General features: G+C 47.3%; 1 protein-coding gene across 1 annotated transcript in view; it reads right to left on the reverse strand.

Moving 5' to 3' along the window:
* Nucleotides 1-20,298, reverse strand: part of erich3 (glutamate-rich 3) — a 116,980-nt gene extending 96,682 nt beyond the window's left edge. Inside the window, exon 1 of the mRNA XM_072574893.1 lies at nt 20,186-20,298. Within this exon, the coding sequence (XP_072430994.1) occupies nt 20,186-20,205 (20 nt within the window). The 5' untranslated portion in view covers nt 20,206-20,298. The remainder of the gene's footprint in view (nt 1-20,185) is intronic.
* Between the last annotated feature and the right edge of the window lie 1,473 nt (nt 20,299-21,771).

Genomic DNA, 21,771 nt, shown 5'->3' on the forward strand with positions numbered 1-21,771 from the left:
CATGCTGTCACTCAATACTGATGCAATCACAATCTCAATGGGATTTTATCAATGCTGCTTCCTTAAGCCAGATTCAGTGTGCTAAAATGTGTGCAAGGTGTTTCTACACAACCTGAGGAAGATCAAGGGAACCTTAATCACAGGGACATCATCTGGAGACCCACATGAAGGAATGAAATATTTCTTACATATACTCGTCAAAATGCTTCTGATTTTTGTATAAACAAAGTGCCTTTAAATTAAACTATCGTCGATTCTTCACTTTGGAAGGTCAGAATCTGAGTTCCTGAAATTTCTTGATTATAAATCAGAAACAACTAAAATATGCAATTGGTTAGGGGACAGTACCGACCCAAATATAAGTAGTCTGAACTTTCTTGTTAGTACATATCGAACCAACTAACTGGTCTTAGTGCTGCCAGTTGACACAGTGACAGCAACTGAGTGTGTGCAACAGGATTCGCCCCATTGTTCCTGCACTGATTAATACAGCAGTACATCAAGGTTATGTTATTCTAATGTCATTAGCACATCCCAGTTATTGTAACACTCTCTATGGTGAGATTGCATTTACTCCCCTCCATAAAACAATCTGCATCCGAGAGTCCGTACTGAGGTGGTGCTGCCCTGTCCGAGAGTCCGTACTGAGGGAGTGCTGCACTGTCCGAGAGTCCGTACTGAGGTGGTACTGCCCTGTCCGAGAGTCCGTACTGAGGTGGTGCTGCCCTGTCCGAGAGTCCGTACTGAGGTGGTGCTGCGCTGCCCGAGGGTCCGTACTGAGGGAGTGCTGCCCTATCCGAGAGTCCGTACTGAGGTGGTGCTGCGCTGTCCGAGAGTCCGTACTGAGGGAGTGCTGCGCTGTCCGAGAGTCCGTACTGAGGTGGTGCTGCCCTGTCCGAGAGTCCGTACTGAGGGAGTGCTGCGCTGTCCGAGAGTCCATGCTGAGGTGGTGCTGCACTGTCCGAGAGTCCGTACTGAGGGAGTGCTGCGCTGTCCGAGAGTCCGTACTGAGGGAGTGCTGCGCTGTCCGAGAGTCCGTACTGAGGTGGTGCTGCGCTGTCCGAGAGTCCGTACTGAGGTGGTGCTGCGCTGTCCGAGAGTCCGTACTGAGGTGGTGCTGCGCTGTCCGAGAGTCCGTACTGAGGTGGTGCTGCGCAGTCCGAGAGTCCGTACTGAGGTGGTGCTGCGCTGTCCGAGAGTCCGTACTGAGGTGGTGCTGCCCTGTTGTACTGAGGGAGTGCTGCGCTGTCCGAGAGTCCATGCTGAGGTGGTGCTACCCTGTCCGAGAGTCCGTACTGAGGTGGTGCTGCACTGTCCGAGAGTCCGTACTGAGGGAGTGCTGCGCTGTCCGAGGGTCCGTACTGAGGGAGTGCTGCACTGTCCGAGAGTCCGTACTGAGGTGGTGCTGCCCTGTCCGAGAGTCCGTACTGAGGGAGTGCTGCGCTGTCCGAGAGTCCATGCTGAGGTGGTGCTGCACTGTCCGAGAGTCCGTACTGAGGTGGTGCTGCACTGTCCGAGAGTCCGTACTGAGGTGGTGCTACGTTGTCCGAGAGTCCGTACTGAGGTGGTGCTACGCTGTCCGAGAGTCCGTACTGAGGTGGTGCTGCGCTGTCCGAGAGTCCGTACTGAGGGAGTGCTGCCCTGTCCGAGAGTCCGTACTGAGGGAGTGCTGCACTGTCCGAGAGTCCGTACTGAGGTGGTGCTGCCCTGTCCGAGAGTCCGTACTGAGGTGGTGCTGCACTGTCCGAGAGTCCGTACTGAGGTGGTGCTACGCTGTCCGAGAGTCCGTACTGAGGTGGTGCTGCGCTGTCCGAGAGTCCGTACTGAGGGAGTGCTGCCCTGTCCGAGGGTCCGTACTGAGGGAGTGCTGCACTGTCCGAGAGTCCGTACTGAGGGAGTGCTACGCTGTCCGAGAGTCCGTACTGAGGTGGTGCTGCACTGTCCGAGAGTCCGTACTGAGGGAGTGCTGCACTGTCTGAGGGTCAGTGCTGAGTGTGCTCTAAGTAACCCTCTAATAAAACAGCACTCCCTCAGTAATGCCATGTAAGAGTTGACTAGAAATGTCAGCTTGCGTTTTGTTCATTAGTTTCTAGTTTCTTGAGCCATGATGATTTGACTCAGGCACATGTGCCAAGATGTCAAAGATTGCTCTTGAAAAAAAAAAGAGGATAACAAATAGTCTATTCTTAATGTCTACAGTACTATACATTACATGGGAAAAAAAGGTAACATTCTCAGCTGGTGAACTATTCTCCCTGTACAAGCTGCGACTTGTTGAATTTGTCCCACATTACTGGCAGCAAATCAAATTGACAATACCACCAGCTTTCTTAGAGCCTTGGCAAACACTGTCCATTGATAGAGATCACTGAGCATTCAAAGAAATACCCTTTTGGCAAGGAATGAGTAAAGTCATGATGTGTTGAATGATATTTTTCAGTAATGTACAATATTCTATATTTTGAATGGAGGCAAATCTCTTGCTACCAGTCTCCTAACATACACCAAGTCCTTACGGCTCTCTGTCCACGGAACTATTCCAGCTTCTGTTGTTAATGAAAGTCTCAGCCCTCTTTTTAAATCTCTCCATGTTGTCATTCCTCCCCATCTATTTAATCACCCCCTACCCCCATCCCTTTAATATCTTTGCAGGTATTAATTCTATCAGCTACGTATCGCTGATTTTAGTCACTCACAAATGTTGGCTTTGCCTTCTGCTGCCTGGACCCCAAGCTCAGATGCCCCTCCTGCAAAGACCACAGCTTTTTAATTCCCTTTACACTAGATTATGGACCCAAATTAGCAAAGGATACCGCTGCAAACCAAAGTTACAAATCACAACACCAGGTTATCGCCCAACAGGTTTAATTGGAAGCACCAGCTTTCGGAGCACCACTCCTTCACCCTTCACAATCACCTGATGAAGGAACAGTGCTCCAAAAGCTAGTGTGTTTCCAATTAAACCTGTTGGACTATAACCTGGTGTTGTGATTTGTAACTTTGTACACCCCAGTCCAACACCGGCATCTCCAAACCATGGCTGTAAACCAAGGACTACAAAAGACTGCTTCACTTTCAAAGACAAGGTACTGGAAATCATTATAATAGTGTTTACACTGTTGCTTTGTTCAAGCAGCAGTTTGTACAAAGCAAGTTTCACCCAGAGACAGAACGCTGATTGGTTGCCGCAATCAGCACCAGTTGCGGAGGTCAGGAGTTATCAGTATAACAGCTCTCTGACTGGCTTCTAAGCAAATGGATATAGTGTGCGAACAATACAGAAATAGGAGTTCATGAGACTGTATCTCCCTTTTCTTTCTCTGCAGTGAAATAAGCATGAACTGAAAGATAGTTAATCTTTCCCACCTTTTGCAGTAACCTGTCACCTTTAAACAGTGGCTAAAAGATTAAATACTGAGCATGTCAACTGAAGCACTGAACTGAAGCAATCACTGAATAGTGAGATTGGAGATTAGATGGACTTGGAAGGAGCAAAAGGGAACACCTCATCAAACCCTGTGCACCAGTCCATATTGAACTGTCTTTCCCCAGTAGTCTTGCTCCACCCTTCAAATCCATGTTTGTTTGTCTCTATGTGTGCGTGTGTAGAAAGGGTTAAGGGAGAGTTATAGTTAAAATAGAATAGCTAAGTTGATCATTCATACTTTGTTTTCCTGTAGTTCAAACTGAAGTCTTTTCAGTTTCTTGTTAAGTACATAAAATTGGGCAGTATTTTCTGTTTGCTGCAGTCCAACAGACAGGTAAATTGAGGAACATTGGGTAATCTGATTAAATCTTCCCCTCGAGAGAACAGGAGAGGCTGGAGCCTCAGCACGATCTCCAAGGTGGATTGCGATTGTCTCCATCTCTCCACCCTCCCTCTCTCTGATCCATTGAGATGCTGCTTGTAACTAACTGCTTTAACCAGGAGCCACCCATCTTAATAAATGCTCGTTGCTCAGTTCCAAATCAATTTGGTGATCTTTCCTGTGAAGCCTGGGATGATTCAATGCATTAAAGGCAATATGAAAGCAAACATTTAAATGTTAATTAAATGATTAAACACATGTTAGAACACAGGAAGACAGAAACAGGAGTAGGCCATTCAGCCTGTTCAACACTATTATCCCCTCGAGACTGATTACTAAACTTAGTGATCTCGGACTAAGCCCCACTCTCTGCAACTGGATCCTCAGTTTCCTGACCCACAGGCCACAATCAGTGAAGATTGGGGACAGTATTTCATCCTCATTAACACTCAACACTGGAGCCCCCCCCAGGGGTGTGTACTCAGCCCCATACTGTACTCACTGTATACCCCATGGGGTAAAAACAATGACTACAGATGCTGGAAACCAGATTCTGGATTAGTGGTGCTGGAAGAGCACAGCAGTTCAGGCAGCATCCGAGAAGCTTCGAAATCGACGTTTCGGGCAAAAGCCACTGTATACCTATGACTGTGTCACCAAATACCAGACTAATGCCATTTAATGACACCACCATAGTTGGTTGAATCTCAGGTGACAATGAAACAGATTACAGACAGGAGGTGAAAGACTTGGAAAAATGGTGCACTGAGAACAACCTAGCTCTCAATGCCATCAAAACCAAGGAACCCATTATTGAGTTTTGGTGGGGTGTTACTCATGCCCCCCCTACATATTAACAGCACAGAGGTGGAACAAGTGGAGAGTGTCAAGCTCCTGGGAGTGGTCATCCACAACAAGCTTTCTTGGACTCTTCATGTGGATGCACTGGTTACAAAGGCCCAACAATGTCTCTTCTTCCTCAGGCAGTTGAGAAAGTTTGGCATGACGGCGAATACCCTTGCCAACTTTTATAGGTGTGCCATCGAGAGCATCTGTCTGGATGTATCACTACCTGGTATGGCAACTGTACCATTCAAGATCAGAGACGGCTACAGAGAGTGGTGAACTCAGCCTGGACAATCACAAAGACCAACCTCCCATCTATAGAATCCATCTATCAGGCCCACTATCAAGGAAAGGCCGCCAGCATTCTCAAAGATCCATCCCACCCTGACAATGTTTTTCTACAACCTCTAGCATCGGGGAGAAGGTACAGAAGCCTCAATACACGCACCAGCTGGTTTCAAAACAGTTTCTACCCTACTGTTGTTAGAATATTGAATGGCCTCACAAACCCTTAACATTCGCCTGTCCCTGTGTTTTTGTTTTTGCCGCTGTTTACCCTATTATTTACTATCGATGCTACTTAACTCTGTGATCTGCCTGTATTGCTCGCAAGACAAAGCTTTTCACTGTGCCTCGGTACATGTGACAATAAGTTCAATTTTTCCATTCAATGAGATCATGGCTGATCTGTGGCAAAACATAATACTTCTGCTTCACAAAGATTTGTGGAAGAGAGCTCCAAATGTCTCCCACCTTTGTGTATAGAAGTGTTTCTAACATCTCTCCTGAATGCTCTGGCCCTAATTCTCAGACTATGGCCCCTAGTTCTAGACTCCCCAACCAATGGAAACAGTTTATCTTTTATCTTTCCTGTCTTTTCCTATTAATATCTTGAAGACTTCAAACAGACCACCCCTTAACCTTCAAAATTTGAGAGAAAACAGGCCTAATTTGTATAATCTTTCCTCAAACTTGACCCTGAAGTCCAAGAATCATTCTTGTAAGCCGATGGTGTACTCCCTCCAAGGCCAATCTATCCTTCCTCAGTTGTGGTGCTCAGATCTGCTCACAGTACTCCAACTCGGATCTAAACAGAGTTAGAACCAAGAAAAGTACAGGAACAAGCCCTTCGGCCTTCCAAGCCTGTGCCTATTACCATGCCCAAACTTAACTAAAAAAAAACCTTCTGTCCTTATTCGGTCTGTCTTCATCTCTTCCCTCCCTATTCATGTAACTATCCAGATGGCTCTTACATGTTGCCAACATACCTGCCTCCTCTGTCAGTATGTTCCAGGCTCTTACCACTCTCTACATGACAAACTTCCCTTGCACATCTCCCTTAAACTTTCACCTTCAACCCTCGCCCCCTTGTAATTGAAACTTCAATCCTGGAAAAAACCTCAAACTATCCACCCTATCTGTGTGCCTCATAAGGCTGCAGACTTTTATCAGGTCTCCTCTCAGCCACCATCTTTCCAGTGAAAACAATCCTAGTCTTTTTAATCTTTCCTCATAAAAAGTGCTCTTGAGACCAGGCAACATCCTGGTGAACCTTCTCTACACTCTCCCCAAAGCTTCCACTTCCTTCTGGTGGTGTGCAGACCAAAGCTGCACACAATACTCCAAATGCAGCTTGACAAGGGTTTTTTATATATCTGCAACAGGGTTTGCCAACTCTTGTACTCCGTGCACCGGCTGGCGAAGGGAAGTGTGCCATATGCCTTCTTAATTGCCTTGGCCACTAAAATTGCCCCTGATCTCTCCAAATGTTAATGTTCCAAAGGGTTCTGCCATTTACAGTACAACTCACACCTACATTTGATCCTCCAATATGCAGCACCCCGCAGTTGTGTATAAGGGCAGCATAACGTCTGCATCCTGTACTCCAACCCTTTAGATAGAAAGGCCAGCATTCCAATAACTTTCTTGATTATTTTCTGCATCTGCTGTGACATCTGAAAGACCTATGCTCCTGAATCCCCAAATCCCTTTGGACATTCACTACATTTAACGTCGTGCCATCTGGAAAGTAGAAAGTACTCTGATCTATCCTTTTTTTTGGTTTTCACCAGACATGTTTTCTAAATGGATCTCTCAACTAATTAAGTGGATAGAGATTTTATTACCTGACGACTGAAATGACAGCACAGCACATCCTTGACACTTACACTCTTGACTTCAGCACTCCCTCAGCACTATCCATCCAACACTGTGGCTAAAGTGAGGACTGCAGATGCTGGAAATTAGAGTCTAGATTAGAGTGGTGCTGACAAAGCACAGCAGGTCAGGCAGCATCCGAGGAGCAGGAAAATCAACATTTCGGGCAAAAGCCCACACTACAACACTCCCTCAGTACTGACCCTCAGTGCAGCACTCCCTCAGCACTGATCCTCTGACAGTGCGGCACTTCCTCAGCACTGACCCTCTGACAGTGTGACACTCCCTCAGCACTGATCCTCTGACAGTGCGGCACTTCCTCAGCACTGAGCCTCTGACAGTGTGGCACTCCCTCAGCACTGACCCTCTGACAGTGCAGCACTCCCTCAGTACTGACCCTGAAAAGCTGTTGGTGTCTTACTATGAAAACTGATACAAAACACCTATTCTGTTCCTTTACCATTTCTTTGTTTCCCATTACTGCTTCTCCAGCCTCATTTTCCAGTGGTCCAATGTCCATGCTGGCCTCTCTCACCTTTAATGAAACTAAATAAACTCCCAAAATTTTCTTTTATATGACTCATGAGATTACTCGCATAATTATTTTTAATTTGTCCTTTGCTGTTTTTTAAAGCTTCCCCAATCCTTTGGCCTCCCACAAATTGTCACCACATTGGACGCTCTTTCTTTGGTTTTTATGCTCTCCCCGACTCCCCTCATCAGCCATCATTGCTTCACCTTCCCCTTATATGTTTCTTCTTCCTTGTGATAAATTTCTGCTGTACCTCCTGAATTACCCCAGAAACCCCTAGCATTGCTACTCCACTATCTTCCCCTTGTAACTAACTCTGGCCAGCTCACTGTACATATCTTTGTAGTTCCCTTTACTCAATTGCAATAGCATTACATCTGATTCAAGTGTCTCCCTCTCAAACTGCAGAGTGAGCTCTACCATATGATGGCCACTGCCCCCGAAGGGTCTTTTCACCTTAAGCTGCCTCATCAAGTCCATCTCATTATACACCACTAAATCCAGAATGGTTTCAGTTTTCACAAGAAGACACCAGCAGCTTATCAGAATTTCAAGAGAGTGAGGGGGCAGAAATAAGTGTAGTGGCCATCACTAAGGAGAAGGTACCACAAACTGCGCCAAAAAAAACTGTTTGACATTCCACAAGTTCCTTTACTTGGCATCTGCAACCAATCTGATTTTCCAAGTCCGCCTGGATAGTGAAGCTTACTGTAATTGTGTCTTTCTTACATGCATTTTTCTAATTTATTTTCTTCCCGACGTCCTGACTACTGCTAGCATAACTCCCATTAGGGTCTTTTTTCCCTTTGCGATCGCTCAACTCTCAATTCTATATTTTCCGACCCTTCTTGTTATCGAATTGATTTCATTTCTTACTAACAAAGCAACCCTGCCCCCTCTGTCCACATGCCTGCCCTGTCAATAGATTGCATATCCTGCAATAGATAGGGCTCAGCCCTGAACCCCTTGCAGCCCACACCATCATCCTCGCCAACTTCAATCTGTACAACAAGCTCATTGACCTGTTTTGTATACTGTGTATTTAAATACAACACCCTTAGTGCTGCATTGACTGTCCCCTTCTCATAGTTGTCCCCTTATCTGCTGTGCCTTAAGTTCTATTTCTGACCCTTTCCATACTTCCATTCTATTACATAAACCTCGCCACCCCATCCCACTATTTAAAGTCCAAAATGTAATTGATCTAATTGAAGGTGTACCAATCTTGGGAGGCTTCTACTTGTTCACATCCTCACAGAAAGATCCTGCTTATCCAAGATCAAGTATTTCCCATTCCAGGAAATAAAGAATCCATATGCAGGAATCCGGATGTTAATAGCTTCATGACAAATACTGGCTGGAAAGTCCTTGTCCCCAACCAGAATCAGTCACGTTTAAACACCCTGGTTAAAATACTGGTTGACACAGTCCGGTGATATACCTCTCGAATCAGCAACTTAGAGATATAGAAACATAGAAAATAGGAACAGGAGGCCATTCATCTCTGTCACTATTCAGTATGATCAAGGTTCATCATCCAATTCAGTCCTGCTTTCTCCCCAACACTCTTTCATCCCTCTAGCCCCAAGAACTACGTTTATCACCTCCTTAAAAACATTCAATGTCTTAGACCGAAATACTTTCTGTAGCTGAGAATTCCACAGGCTCACCATTCTGAGTGAAGATATTTCTCCTCAACTCAGCCCTAAATGGCCCACCCAATAACGCAGGGGCAGAAGGCAATGAAGATGACAAATGGACTGTTAGCCTTAATTTGCTGTGAAGAACATTAGGACCTTGTGAGAGGGTGAAAGATGCTATAGAAATGTATGGTGTTTTTAAAAATAAAATTTTTACACAAGTTACAAAATGGAAAATCAATTGTGTTCATTCTGCTGTGCAGAACCAAGTGTTCTGCAGTGCTATTTATTTCCTCCATAAATAAGAAAGCGATACAGCTCAGGGAATGAACAATCTTGCTGACACAGGTTCAACTAACCCAATTACCAGCGCTGTTTCTAAGATGCTAAATGGCAAGGTGGAAAGTTAATCTCCTTCGTCCACACAAGCATAAATGATCAGTGAAGCATTAAAGGTATGAGCTTTGGATGGGATTGTTACCCACTCAGGTAGTTGATTGAAAACCCCCCACAAGCAGGTCAGGTTTAAGATTCAGACTAGTATATAACTCTTTGCTGTTGGAGGTTTCAGCACTATAAATCAGGAGTGAAATTATTCCACATAGACCAAGATCCCATCACCGAGTCACCCTATACTTACACCCCTGACACTAATCCAGCTCCCTCAGAGCCAGCTCTCAGAGTGAGCTGAATCTCTGACACTGCCGTTTATCTCGGTCTGCCAGGGCTCCCTGATTGGGGCTGTTAACCTGGCCCAGTCAGGGAACTCCTATTCTGTGAGGTCCATCTGGCTGACCTCTTTACAATCACTACAAGCAGCTGTTAGTCTTTTCCACATAGGCACAGCAGACCACATATCTCCATGAGCTGATTCCACCAATTAAATCATTCCTAATCATCACCACAATTTCATTAAAGCTGGTTCAGTTTCATTACCTATAATGCCAATTTAAAATGCTTCATGAGATGGTGAAGGACATGATATTTACTACCCTCTGAGAAAAAGAACAGGAAATGACATCACCAACCCAAGGAACCCAAAATACATAAATAGAAAGTGAGTCAATAATATCAGCACTTCACTGGATGCTCACTCATCATGTTACAAGTATGGTGATGAAACGTCCAAAAATGAACCTTCCAGCTCAGCAAGCAAACTTACATCCAAACATGATATAAACACAGATCTGTATTCTTAATAGTTAATGGTTTAATCCATAGATAGTTCAACTGTTGCCAGGAGTAAATGCCATAAGAACACAAGAGTTTGCCTTGAAACTTTCAATTGAACCCAAGGGTCAACAGGCTTTACGGAAACAAAGTTTGCAGAGAATGGTTGGCAGGATTGAAATTTTGATTTCAAATTCTGATTCTAAACTGTCTTTTAATGAAGATGTTAAAACAAAACAAGCAACTATGGATGCTGGAGATCTGAAACAAGTATAAACAGAAATTGCTGGAGAAAATTGCTGGAAGCATGGATTGGGAGCAATTGTTCCATGGTAAAGGCACTATAGACATGTGGAGACTGTTTAAGGAACAGTAGTTGCAAGTGATGAATAAATATGTCCCTCTGAGATAGGCAAGAAGGGGTAAGATAAAGGAACCTTGGATGACGAGAGCGGTGGAGCTTCTCGTCAAAAGGAAAAAGGTAGCTTACGTAAGGTGCAGGAAGCTAGGGTCAAGCTCAGCTGTACAGGATTACAAGGCAGGCAAGGAAGGAGCTCAAAAATGGTCTGAGGAGAGCCAGGAGGGGGCACGAGAAAGGCTTGGCAGAACGGATTAGGGAGAACACAAAGGCATTTTACACTTATGTGAGGAATAAGAGAATGGTCAAAGAAAGAGTAGGGCCGATCGGGGATAGCAGAGGGAACTTGTGTGTGGAGTCTGAGGAGGTAGGGGAAGCCCTAAATGAGTTTTTTGCTTCTGTCTTTACAAAAGAAATGAACTTTGTAGTGAATGAAACCTTTGAAGAGCAGGTGTGCATGCTGAAATAGATAGAGATAGAGGAAGCTGATGTGCTGAAAATTTTGTCAAACATTAAGATTGAAAAGTCGCCAGGCCCGGACCAGATTTGTCCTCGGCTGCTTTGGGAAACGAGAAATGCAATTGCTTCGCCACTTGTGAAGATCTTTGCATCCTCGCTCTCCATTGGAGTCGTACCTGAGGACTGGAGAGAGACAAATGTAATTCCTTTCTTCAAGAAAGGAAATAGGGAAATCCCCGGCAATTACAGACCAGTAAGTCTCACGTCTGTCGTCTGCTAGGTGTTAGAAAGGATTGAGGGATAGGATTTATGACCATCTGGAAGAGCATGGCTTGATTAAATGCAGTCAACACGGCTTTGTGAGGGGCAGGTCATGCCTCACAAACCTTATCGAGTTCTTTGAGGATGTGACTAGAAAAGTTGATGAGGGTCGAGCTGTGGATGTGGTGTATATGGAGTTCAGCAAGGCATTTGATAAGGTTCCCCATGGTAGGCTCATTCAGAAGGTCAGGAGGAATGGGATTCAGGGGAACATAGCTGTCTGGATACAGAATTGGCTGGCCAACAGAAGACAGTGAGTGGTAGTAGAAGGAAAATATTCTGCCTGGAAGTCTGTGGTGAATGGTGTTCCACTGTCAACGACACCTCCAACCTTTGTGTCGTCTGCAAACTTGCTGACCCATCCTTCAATCCCCTCATCCAAGTCATTAATAAAAATTACAAACAGTAGAGGCCCTGTGGAACACCATTCACCACAGACTTCCTACAACAGCCCTCGTTGACAGTATAGAGGGCTGTTGTAGGCTGCAGCGAGACATTGACAGGATGCAGAGATGTGCTGAGAGGTGGCAGATAGAGTTCAACCTGGATAAATGCGAGGTGATGCATTTTGGAAGGTCGAATTTGAAAGCTGAGTACAGGATTAAGGATGGGATTCTTGGCAGTGTGGAGAAACAGAGGGATCTTGGTGTGCAAGTACATAGATCCCTTAAAATGGCCACCCAAGTGGACAGGGTTGTTAAGAAAGCATATGGTGTTTTGGCTTTCATTAACAGGGGGATCGAGTTTAAGAGACATGAGATCTTGTTGCAGCTCTATAAAACTTTGGTTAGACCGCACTTGGAATACTGCATCCAGTTCTGGTCGCCCTATTATAGGAAAGATGTGGATGCTTTGGAGAGGGTTCAGAGGAGGTTTACCAGGATGCTGCCTGGACTGGAGGGCTTATCTTATGAAGTGAGGTTGACTGAGCTCAGATTTCTTTCATTGGAGAAAAGGAGGAGAAGAGGGGACCTAATTGAGGTGTACAAGATAATGAGAGGCATAGATAGAGTCGATAGCCAGAGACTATTTCCCAGGGCAGAAATGACTAACACGAGGGGTCATAGTTTTAAGGTGTTTGGCGGAAAGGATAGAGGGGATGTCAGAGGCGGGTACTTTACACAGAGAGTTGTGAGAGCATGGAATGCGTTGCCAGCAGTTGTGGAAGCGAGGTCATTGGGGATATTTAAGAGACTACTGGACATACATATGGTCACAGAAATTTGAGGGTGCATACATGAGGATCAGTGGTCGGCACAACATCGCGGGCTGAAGGGCCTGTTTGGTGCTGTTTTATGTCCTATGTTCTAAAATCAGTACTGAAAAATATCAAAACGGCCATTTCTGGAGAAGAGCCATTGGATTGGAACCATTACTTCTGCTTTGTCTCCATAGGTGCTGCTCAACCTGCTGACTCTCTTCAGCAATTCACATTTTTGCTTAGGTCATGCTGCTCATCATTCCAAGTCTGTTGTCCAGATATTTGGACAGAGATGCCTCAGAAAATAGTGCCAAATACTGGGCAATCATCAGTGAACATCTGCATTACTCATTTTTGACGGAGGGTCAGTGCTGAGGGAGCGCTGCACTGTCAAATGTTTCCTGTTTCTCTTCTTTTAAGATGATCCTTAAAATCCATAATTGGACCAAGCTTTCAGTCATCTGTCCTTATATATCCTTCTATGGCTTGGTCTGAAAGTTTGTTTGATGATCTCATTGAAGAGCCTTCTGACGTTTTACTTTCTGATTAGTGCAATCTAAATGGAAGCTGATGTTTCTATCTGGTTTGTGTAAGAGACGATACCTTGAACTAACAGCACTGCAGCTTCTGTACTTTACAGAGGAAGAGATCAGAGCTGTGCATAACCCAGCGACAGAATGGTGCCTTTGCACACATATTTGGTGAATCAGCGAACACCAATCAGCTATGTGGCATATTATCTTGTTGCCAAGAGAACGAGCCAATTATGCGTGTCTAACATTACAGTGTCAATTCACTACCTGTCTCAGAGGATTAATACAAGTTGGAAAGGCTGACGTTCATCAATTGTTTCAAAATCATTTCCACTCTCCCTCCCCTGATTTTGAATTCCAGCCAGTGAGCTGAAAGGCAATGATGCACAAGCCGATTATAGCTGCTCAAACTGACGGATTAACACTTAATGAACAAATAAGCAGAAAAGAGGCTATTCAGCTCATTAAGCCTCTTCCACTGTGCAATGAGACCAAGTCCAATCTAAATCTGAACTTGATTTGCAATCCTTACTCTCCTTGTTCAACAAAAAAAAATCAACCTCAGTGTTTTCATTTTAAAATTTCAGCAGCTTTCTGGGGAGAGTGTTCCAGATCCTCTATGCATGGAGAAGTGCTTCCTGAGATCAACCTGGCTAGTACATTACTGTTAGAACATTACAGTGCAGTACAGGCCCTTCGGCCCTCGATGTTGCGCCGATCAAAGCACACCTAACCTACACTAAGCCACTATCCTCCATATACCTATCCAATGCCCGCTTAAATACCCATAAAGAGGGAGAGTCCACTACTGCTACTGGCAGGGCATTCCATGAACTTACGACTCGCTGAGTGAAGAACCTACCCCTAACATCAGTCCTATATCTACCCCCCCTTAATTTAAAGCTATGCCCCCTTTGGTTTAGACTCTGCCATCACCACAGCAGATAGTTCCCCTCAACCTACCCAAACAAATCCTTTAAATATCTTAAGCATTTATTATAAAATCATTCTTTAATCTTTGCTATAACTTGCACACTCTATCTTGCATTCTCCAGTGTGAACAATCTGTACTCAGCAAAGGACTTAGTTTTATCACCTCACCCCCCACCGCACCCCTCACCCCACACCCCACCTCAATGAAATTCAGGCTCAGCACAATGTTTAATATTTGATCCTTTGTCGATAAAGGGGAACCTCGATTATCTGAACGAGATGGGTGTTTGGATAATTGATTATTCGGGAAATCGATTCAATGCTTTTCCTCTGGAGCTCGGAGTTCTCTATTAAGTCTACTCCCCGTTCAGGAGACTAGCAGCAGCACAGCGCACGTGAGCCCTCACCCACCTCCAACACCCCCCCTCATTGCCCCCTCCATCGCCCCCCACCTGCCCCCTACACTGCCCCCCTCCAGGAAAAGTGTGAGAAGAGAGAGAAAGGGTGGGAGGTCAGTCATTTAGAGACGGTGCTTGCGTTCCCATCAGTCCAGGACTGTTCTCGGCAGCACTTGTAATCATTGTAAACAAGAGACGCGATCAGTGTTGGACACACATCTTTGATGTAATGTTTCTGTCGGGGCCTCGAGATCTCCTTTGGATAATCCGATTTCTGGATAATTGGTAGTTGGATAATCAAGGTTCCTCTGTATATTTAATTCTTTGAGTATATGTCCTCTACCCACTCAACGCACACTTTCACCCAACCCCTCCCTCTGACCTCTTGTCTCCCATAAGACATAGGAGCAGAAATTAGGCCATTCAGCCCATCGAGTCTGCTCCACCATTCCATCAACCCCATTTTCCTGCTTTCTTCCCTTAACCTTTGATCCCCTTTGCAATCCAGAACCTATCTGTGTCTTAAATATACTCAATGACCTGACCTCTACAGCCTCCTGAGGCAATGACTTCCACAGATTCACCACTCGCCTTGACCTCTCATGAGGAACTACAGATATGACATCAACCTGTTTAACTTCTCAGCTCACGTCACCCACTGCAGCATGTCTCCCTCTGAAGTTGCTGTACTCCATTCTCTCAGGTGAAACCACTGAAAAAGGGTAGTACTGCTGAGTTCTGGTGTGCTGATCTCTACCTTGAAGAAGTAGAGTGCCAACTCTCAGCCACTTCCTCCTGCCTCCCTACCAGCCATAAACATCAAGCTATTGTTTATTCCTGTCTTGATTCTATTTGTTTCCCCTTGTCCAATCTCTTCAAACTCACATCACATAGGAACATCCAAACATTGGAACAGGAGGTGGCCACTCAGCCCCTTGAGACTATTCTATCAGTCAGTTAGACCATAGCCAATCTGTGGCCTAACTCCATACACCTGCTTTTGGCCCATAGCCCTTCATACCATTGCTTAACAAAAAAAGTATCTACCACAGATTTACAATTAAAAACTGATCCTGCATCCACTGCCAATTGTGGAAGAGACAGTTCCAGACTTCTCCCATCCTTCGTGTGTCAAAGTACTTTCTAACATCTCTCTGGAATGCTCTGGCCCTAATTGTAGAGTTACCAACCAGGGAAACAGTGTATTGACCGTGTCTCTTCCTGTTACTATCTTGATGGCTTCAATCAGATCATACTTTAACCTCTGAATTCTAGAGAAAACAAGTTTAATTTGAATAATGTTTCTTCATAACTTAATCTCTGAAGTTCAGGTATCATTCTTGGCCACCTACATTGTAGTCCTAAGGTGTGCTGCCCAGATCTGCTCACAGTTCTCCAACTGGGGTCTAGCCAGGGTTCTGTATAACTGCAGCATAACATCTGCATCCTGTACTCCAGTCCCTAAGACATAAAGGCCAGCATTCCATTAACTTTCTTGATTATTTTCTGCACTTTTTGTGACATTTGAAAAATTTATGTACCTGAACACTCACGTCGCTTTGCACATACAATGTATTTAATTTCATATCATCTAGAAAGTGTCCTTATCTATCCTTTTGCAGTTCAAAATGGATAACTCCCACATGCTTACACCGAACTCCATCTGCCAGAGTTTTGACCATTTCATTTAGTCTGTCAACATTATGTGATCATCTACTACAGTCTACACTGCTGCCTAACTTTGTGTCAGAAAAATTTGGATATATAGCTTTCTGTGCTGAAAATGTGTTGCTGGAAAAGCGCAGCAGGTCAGGCAGCATCCAAGGAACAGGAGAATCGACGTTTCGGGCATCAGCCCTTCTTCAGGAATATAGCTTTCTGTGCCATTATCCAAGTTATTAATAAACAATGCAATCATGTATATAATAACGTTCATAAATGACTGCCCCCATATTTCTTTCAATCTAGTCTGCTGAATTCACTGCTCACAACGTGGTCTCCTTCCCATTGGCAAGACCAAACATAGCCTGGGCAAGCACTTTGCGGAATGTCACCACCCAATCTGGAAGCATAACTCCCTGTCCTCCCATTTCAACATACCACCTTGTTCTCATGCTGATTTTCTTCCGATCTGCTGAAGTGCTCCGGTGGATCATCTGACCTCACTACAGCCTGAGGTCAACTATGGACAAAAGAGCTGAAATCCAGCGGTGAGTGTTGTTGGAGCTGCATCCAGGTAATGGGAGTATTCCTGATCTGTGTATTGTAGATGGTGGATAGGTTTTTGGGAGGTCAAGTGATTGCAGAATTACTAGCCGCAGACACACTTGTGGTCGCTGTATTTAGAAGGCTAGTCCAGTCCAGTTTCTGGGCAACAGGAACTCCCAGGATTTTGATGAAGGGCGACTCATTCAAACTGCACGTCAAGGGTGGTGGGAACAGCTGAATTCTCTCATTGGAATGCTCATTCCTGGCACCTGTTTGATGTGAATGTTATTTGCCACTTGTCAACCCAAGCCTGGATACTGTCCAGATTTTTCTGCATTTGATCATGTACTGCTTCAGTACGAGGAGTCGTGAATGGTGCTGAATATTTTGCAAACATCCCCAATCCTGATTTTATGACAGAAGGAAAGTCATTGATGAAGCAGCTGAAGATGATTGGGCCTAGGACACTACCCTGAGGAACTCCTGCAGAAGGATCTTGGAGCTGAGATGACTCACCTTCAACAACCACAGCCACAAACAGCCATCTCCTCTGTGCGAGGTATGACCCCAACCAATGGAGAATTTTCCCCGATTCCCATTGATTCCAGTTTTGTTTGAGATCACTGATGACACGTGGTTGATGCCATGATGATTTGAAATAGAAAGGGTAGAGATGAGGGCAATTGTGTCCACATCAATGTTCCCCCTCCACACTATTCCACCGATTTCCCCTTACTCCAAACCACGGCATGGATTCATGAAGTGGAAGTCTTGCTTGATAAATCTACTGATTTGTTTTTGATGATTTAAGTATAGAGGAGGCAACTAATGTGGTTGACAGAAATGTGTAAATCATGTGAAGAATCATCACTGGATCCAAAACATTAATTTTGCTTCCTCTCCACAGATGCTGCCACACTTGCTGTGTTTTCCACAAATATACAGTTTTTATTTCTGATTTTCAGCAACTGCAATTTTTTTGTCATATCTCCGAGTTTGCAGATAACACCAAATTCAGAGGACGAACTGTCAGGGGGATGCAGAGAAGCTTCAGTGCAGTTTTGACAGACTGAGTGAATGGGCTAACACATGGCAGATGCAGTATAATGTGGATAAATGTGATGTTTGACCCAGTGATGCTTAAGGAATGGCAAGATATTTCCAAGTCAGGATGGTGCATTGTTTGGAGGAGATCTCGAAGGTGGTGGTGTTCCCATGTATCTGCAACCCTTGTCCTTCTGTATGGAAGTGGTCACAGATTTGAAAGGTGTTGTCTGTGCATCTTAGGTGAATTTTCTCCAGTGCATTCTGTAGATAGTAGATAGTAGCAACAGTGTGTACTATGTCACGTGGTGCTAGACTGTCCCATGAAGGGAAATATTCTCTCAGCATTGACCCTGTCAAGTCCCTTAAGAATCCAATATGTTCCAATGCGATCACCTCTCATTCTTCTAAACTCTCGTGAGTAAACTCCGAAACTGTTTAGTTTTTGTGCAGAGACAATCCCTCCATCCCAGGGATCATCCCAGTGAACTTTCTCTGAACTGCCTCCAATGAAATAATTTCATTCCTTAAATTGATAGATTCTTGTTGTTTCGAGGAATTAAGGGCTATGGGGAGAATGCGGGTAAGTGGAGTTGAAATGCCAGCAGCCTTGATTGAACGGCGGAGTGGACGCGATGGGCCGAATGGCCTTACTTCCACTCCAATATCTTATGGTTTTATGGTCTTAAATAAAAGGAACAAAACTACTCAGAGTCCTTCAGATATGGTCACACCAGTACTTTGTACACCTGCAGTAAGACCGCCCTATTCTTATACTCCTATACAGTCCCTTGAAATTTGGGCCAACTTCCCGTTAGGTAAAAACAATGTCTGCAGATGCTGGAAACCAGATTCTGGATTAGTGGTGCTGGAAGAGCACAGCAGTTCAGGCAGCATCCAACGAGCAGCAAAATCGAAGTTTCGGGCAAAAGCCCTTCATCAGGAATAAAGGCAGTGAGCCTGAAGCATGGAGAGATAAGCTAGAGGAGGGTGGGGGGTGGGGAGAGAGTAGCATAGAGTACAATGGGTGAGTGGGGGAGGAGATGAAGGTGATAGGTCAGGGAGGAGAGGTTGGTGTGGATAGGTGGAAAAGGAGATAGTCAGGTCAGACAAGTCAAGGAGACAGTGCTGAGCTGGAAGTTTGAAACTAGGATGAGGTGGGGGAAGGGGAAATGAGGAAACTGTTGAAATTCACATTGATGCCCTGAGGTTGAAGTGTTCCGAGGCGTAAGATGAGGCGTTCTTCCTCCAGGCGTCGGGTGGTGAGGGAGCGGCGGTGAAGGAGGCCCAGGACCTCCATGTCCTCGGCAAAGTGGGAGGGGGAGTTGAAATGTTGGGCCACAGGGCGGTGTGGTTGATTGGTGCGGGTGTCCCGGAGATGTTCCCTAAAGCGTTCTGCTAGGAGGCGCCCAGTCTCCCCAATGTAGAGGAGACCACATCAGGAGCAACGGATACAATAAATGATATTGGTGGATGTGCAGGTGAAACTTTGATGGATGTGGAAGGCTCCTTTAGGGCCTTGGATAGAGGTGAGGGAGGAGGTGTGGGCGCAGGTTTTACAGTTCCTGCGGTGGCAGGGGAAAGTGCCAGAATGGGAGGGTGGGTTGTAGAGGGGTGTGGACCTGACCAGGTAGTCACGGAGGGAACGGTCTTTGCGGAAGGCGGAAAGGGGTGGGGAGGGAAATATATCCCTGATGGTGGGGTCCGTTTGGGACGTGTGGCGGAAATGTCGGCGGATGATTTAGTTTATGTGAAGGTTGGTAGGGTGGAAGGTGAGCACCAGGGGCGTTCTGTCCTTGTTACAGTCGGAGGGGTGGGGTCTGAGGGTGGAGGTGCGGGATGTAGACGAGATGCGTTGGAGGGCATCTTTAACCACGTGGGAAGGGAAATTGCGGTCTGTAAAGAAGGAGGCCATCTGGTGTGTTCTGTGGTGGAACTGGTCCTCCTGGGGCCCTACGACCCACCCTCCCATTCTCGCACTTTCCCCTGCTGCCTGAACTGCTGTGCTCTTCCAGCACCACTCATCCAACCTCCCATTAGCCGATGCACAAGCATGGGGGGGGGGGGGGGGAAGAGGGACGGGGACGGGGACGGGGAGGGGGACGGGGAGGGGGACGGGGAGGGGGACGGGGAGGGGGAGGGGGGGAGAGAGGGGGAGGGGGAGGGGGGAGAGAGGGGGGAGAGGGGGGGAGAGGGGGGGAGAGGGGGGGAGGGGGGGGGAGGGGGGGGAGGGGGAGAGGGGGAGAGGGGGAGAGGGGGAGAGGGGAGAGGGGTGGGGGAGAGGAGGAGGGGGGAGGGGGGGGGGGAGGGGGGAGAGGGGGAGAGGGGGAGAGGGGGAGAGGGGTGGGGGAGAGGAGGAGGGGAGAGGGGGGAGAGGGGGGGGGAGGGGGGGGAGGGGGGGAGGGGGGGAGGGGGGCGGGGGGGGGAGAGGGGGGGAGAGGGGGGAGGGTGGGGAGGGTGGGGGGGAGATGGGGGGGAGATGGAGGGGGGAAGAGGGGGTGGGGGGCGCGGTTTGTTCTCCGTTTCTCTCTGTATTACCCCCCTCTCTCTCTCTCTCTCTCTCTCCCGGATCTTACCCTCGCGGTGTCTGGCTCATCCTGCGGCTCCCGGGGCGGAGGCGGGCGGCGCGGACACTGGGGCCTGTCCCGGCGGCGGCGGCGGGAGATGGAGGGGCGGAAGGGGGAGAGACGCGTTGCTAAGGGGAATGGGCGGGGCCAAAGCCGGTAACCAGGGGGCGGGGCCACGTCAGTGACGATTTGGATCACGTGGCTATCTGTCTCCGCCCCCTGGTGCTCAAACACCGCAGCGACATCAATGTGTCCCCCTGCTGGTGGCAGACAGGATAACACCCCCCACAGACATACACCCCACACACACACCCACACACACATCCACCCACACACACCCACACACACATCCCCCCACACACACACCCACACACATCCCCCCACACACATCCCCACACACACACCCACACACATCCCCCCACACACATCCCCCACACACACACCCACACACATCCCCCACACACACACCCACACACATCCCCCACACACACACCCACACACACACCCACACACACCCCACCCCACAACACACCACACACACACCCCACACACACACCCACACACATCCCCCACACACACACCCACACACACCCACACACATCCCCCCACACACACAACCCACACACACCCCACCCCACACACACATACACGCCTCACACACACACAACCCACACACATACACCCCCCCACACACACACCCCCACACACACACCCACAGACACACACACCCCACCCCACTCCATACACACACACCCCACCCCATTCACACACACCCCACACACACACCCCCACAGACACACACACCCCCCACAACACACCACACACACACCCACACACATCCCCCCACACACACACCCACACACATCCCACTCCCCACACACACCCCACCCCACAACACACACACCCCACACTCACACCACCCCCACCCACACATATACCCCCCACACACACAACCCACACACATACACCCCCCCCACACACACACCACACACCTCACCTAACAGTCACACACACCCCACCCCACACACACATACACGCCTCACACACACACAACCCACACACATACACCCCCCCACACACACCCCCCCCCACACACACCCACAGACACACACACCCCACCCCACTCCATACACACACACCCCACCCCATACACACACACCCCACACACACACCCCACACACACCCCACACACACACCTCATGCAACCCACAGTCACACACACCCCACACCCCACACACCTCACCAAACAGTCATACACACACACATCCCATACACACATCCCCCCCACACACACACCCCATACACACCTCACAGACACACACCCCCACCCCACACACACACCACCCCACAACACACACCTCACACTCACACCCCCACACACACCCCCCACACACACCCCCCACACACACACCCCACCCCCACACACACACCCCACCCCACACATACACCCCACCCCACACACACACCCCCCACACACACCCCCACACATACACACCTCACACACAACACCACACAGAACCCACACCCCACACACACACCCCACACACCTCACCCAACAGTCACACATACACCCCACACACACATCCCCCCCACAC

Source organism: Chiloscyllium punctatum, chromosome 7, assembly GCF_047496795.1.
Source record: "Chiloscyllium punctatum isolate Juve2018m chromosome 7, sChiPun1.3, whole genome shotgun sequence".
NCBI classification, from domain to species: Eukaryota; Metazoa; Chordata; class Chondrichthyes; order Orectolobiformes; family Hemiscylliidae; genus Chiloscyllium; species Chiloscyllium punctatum.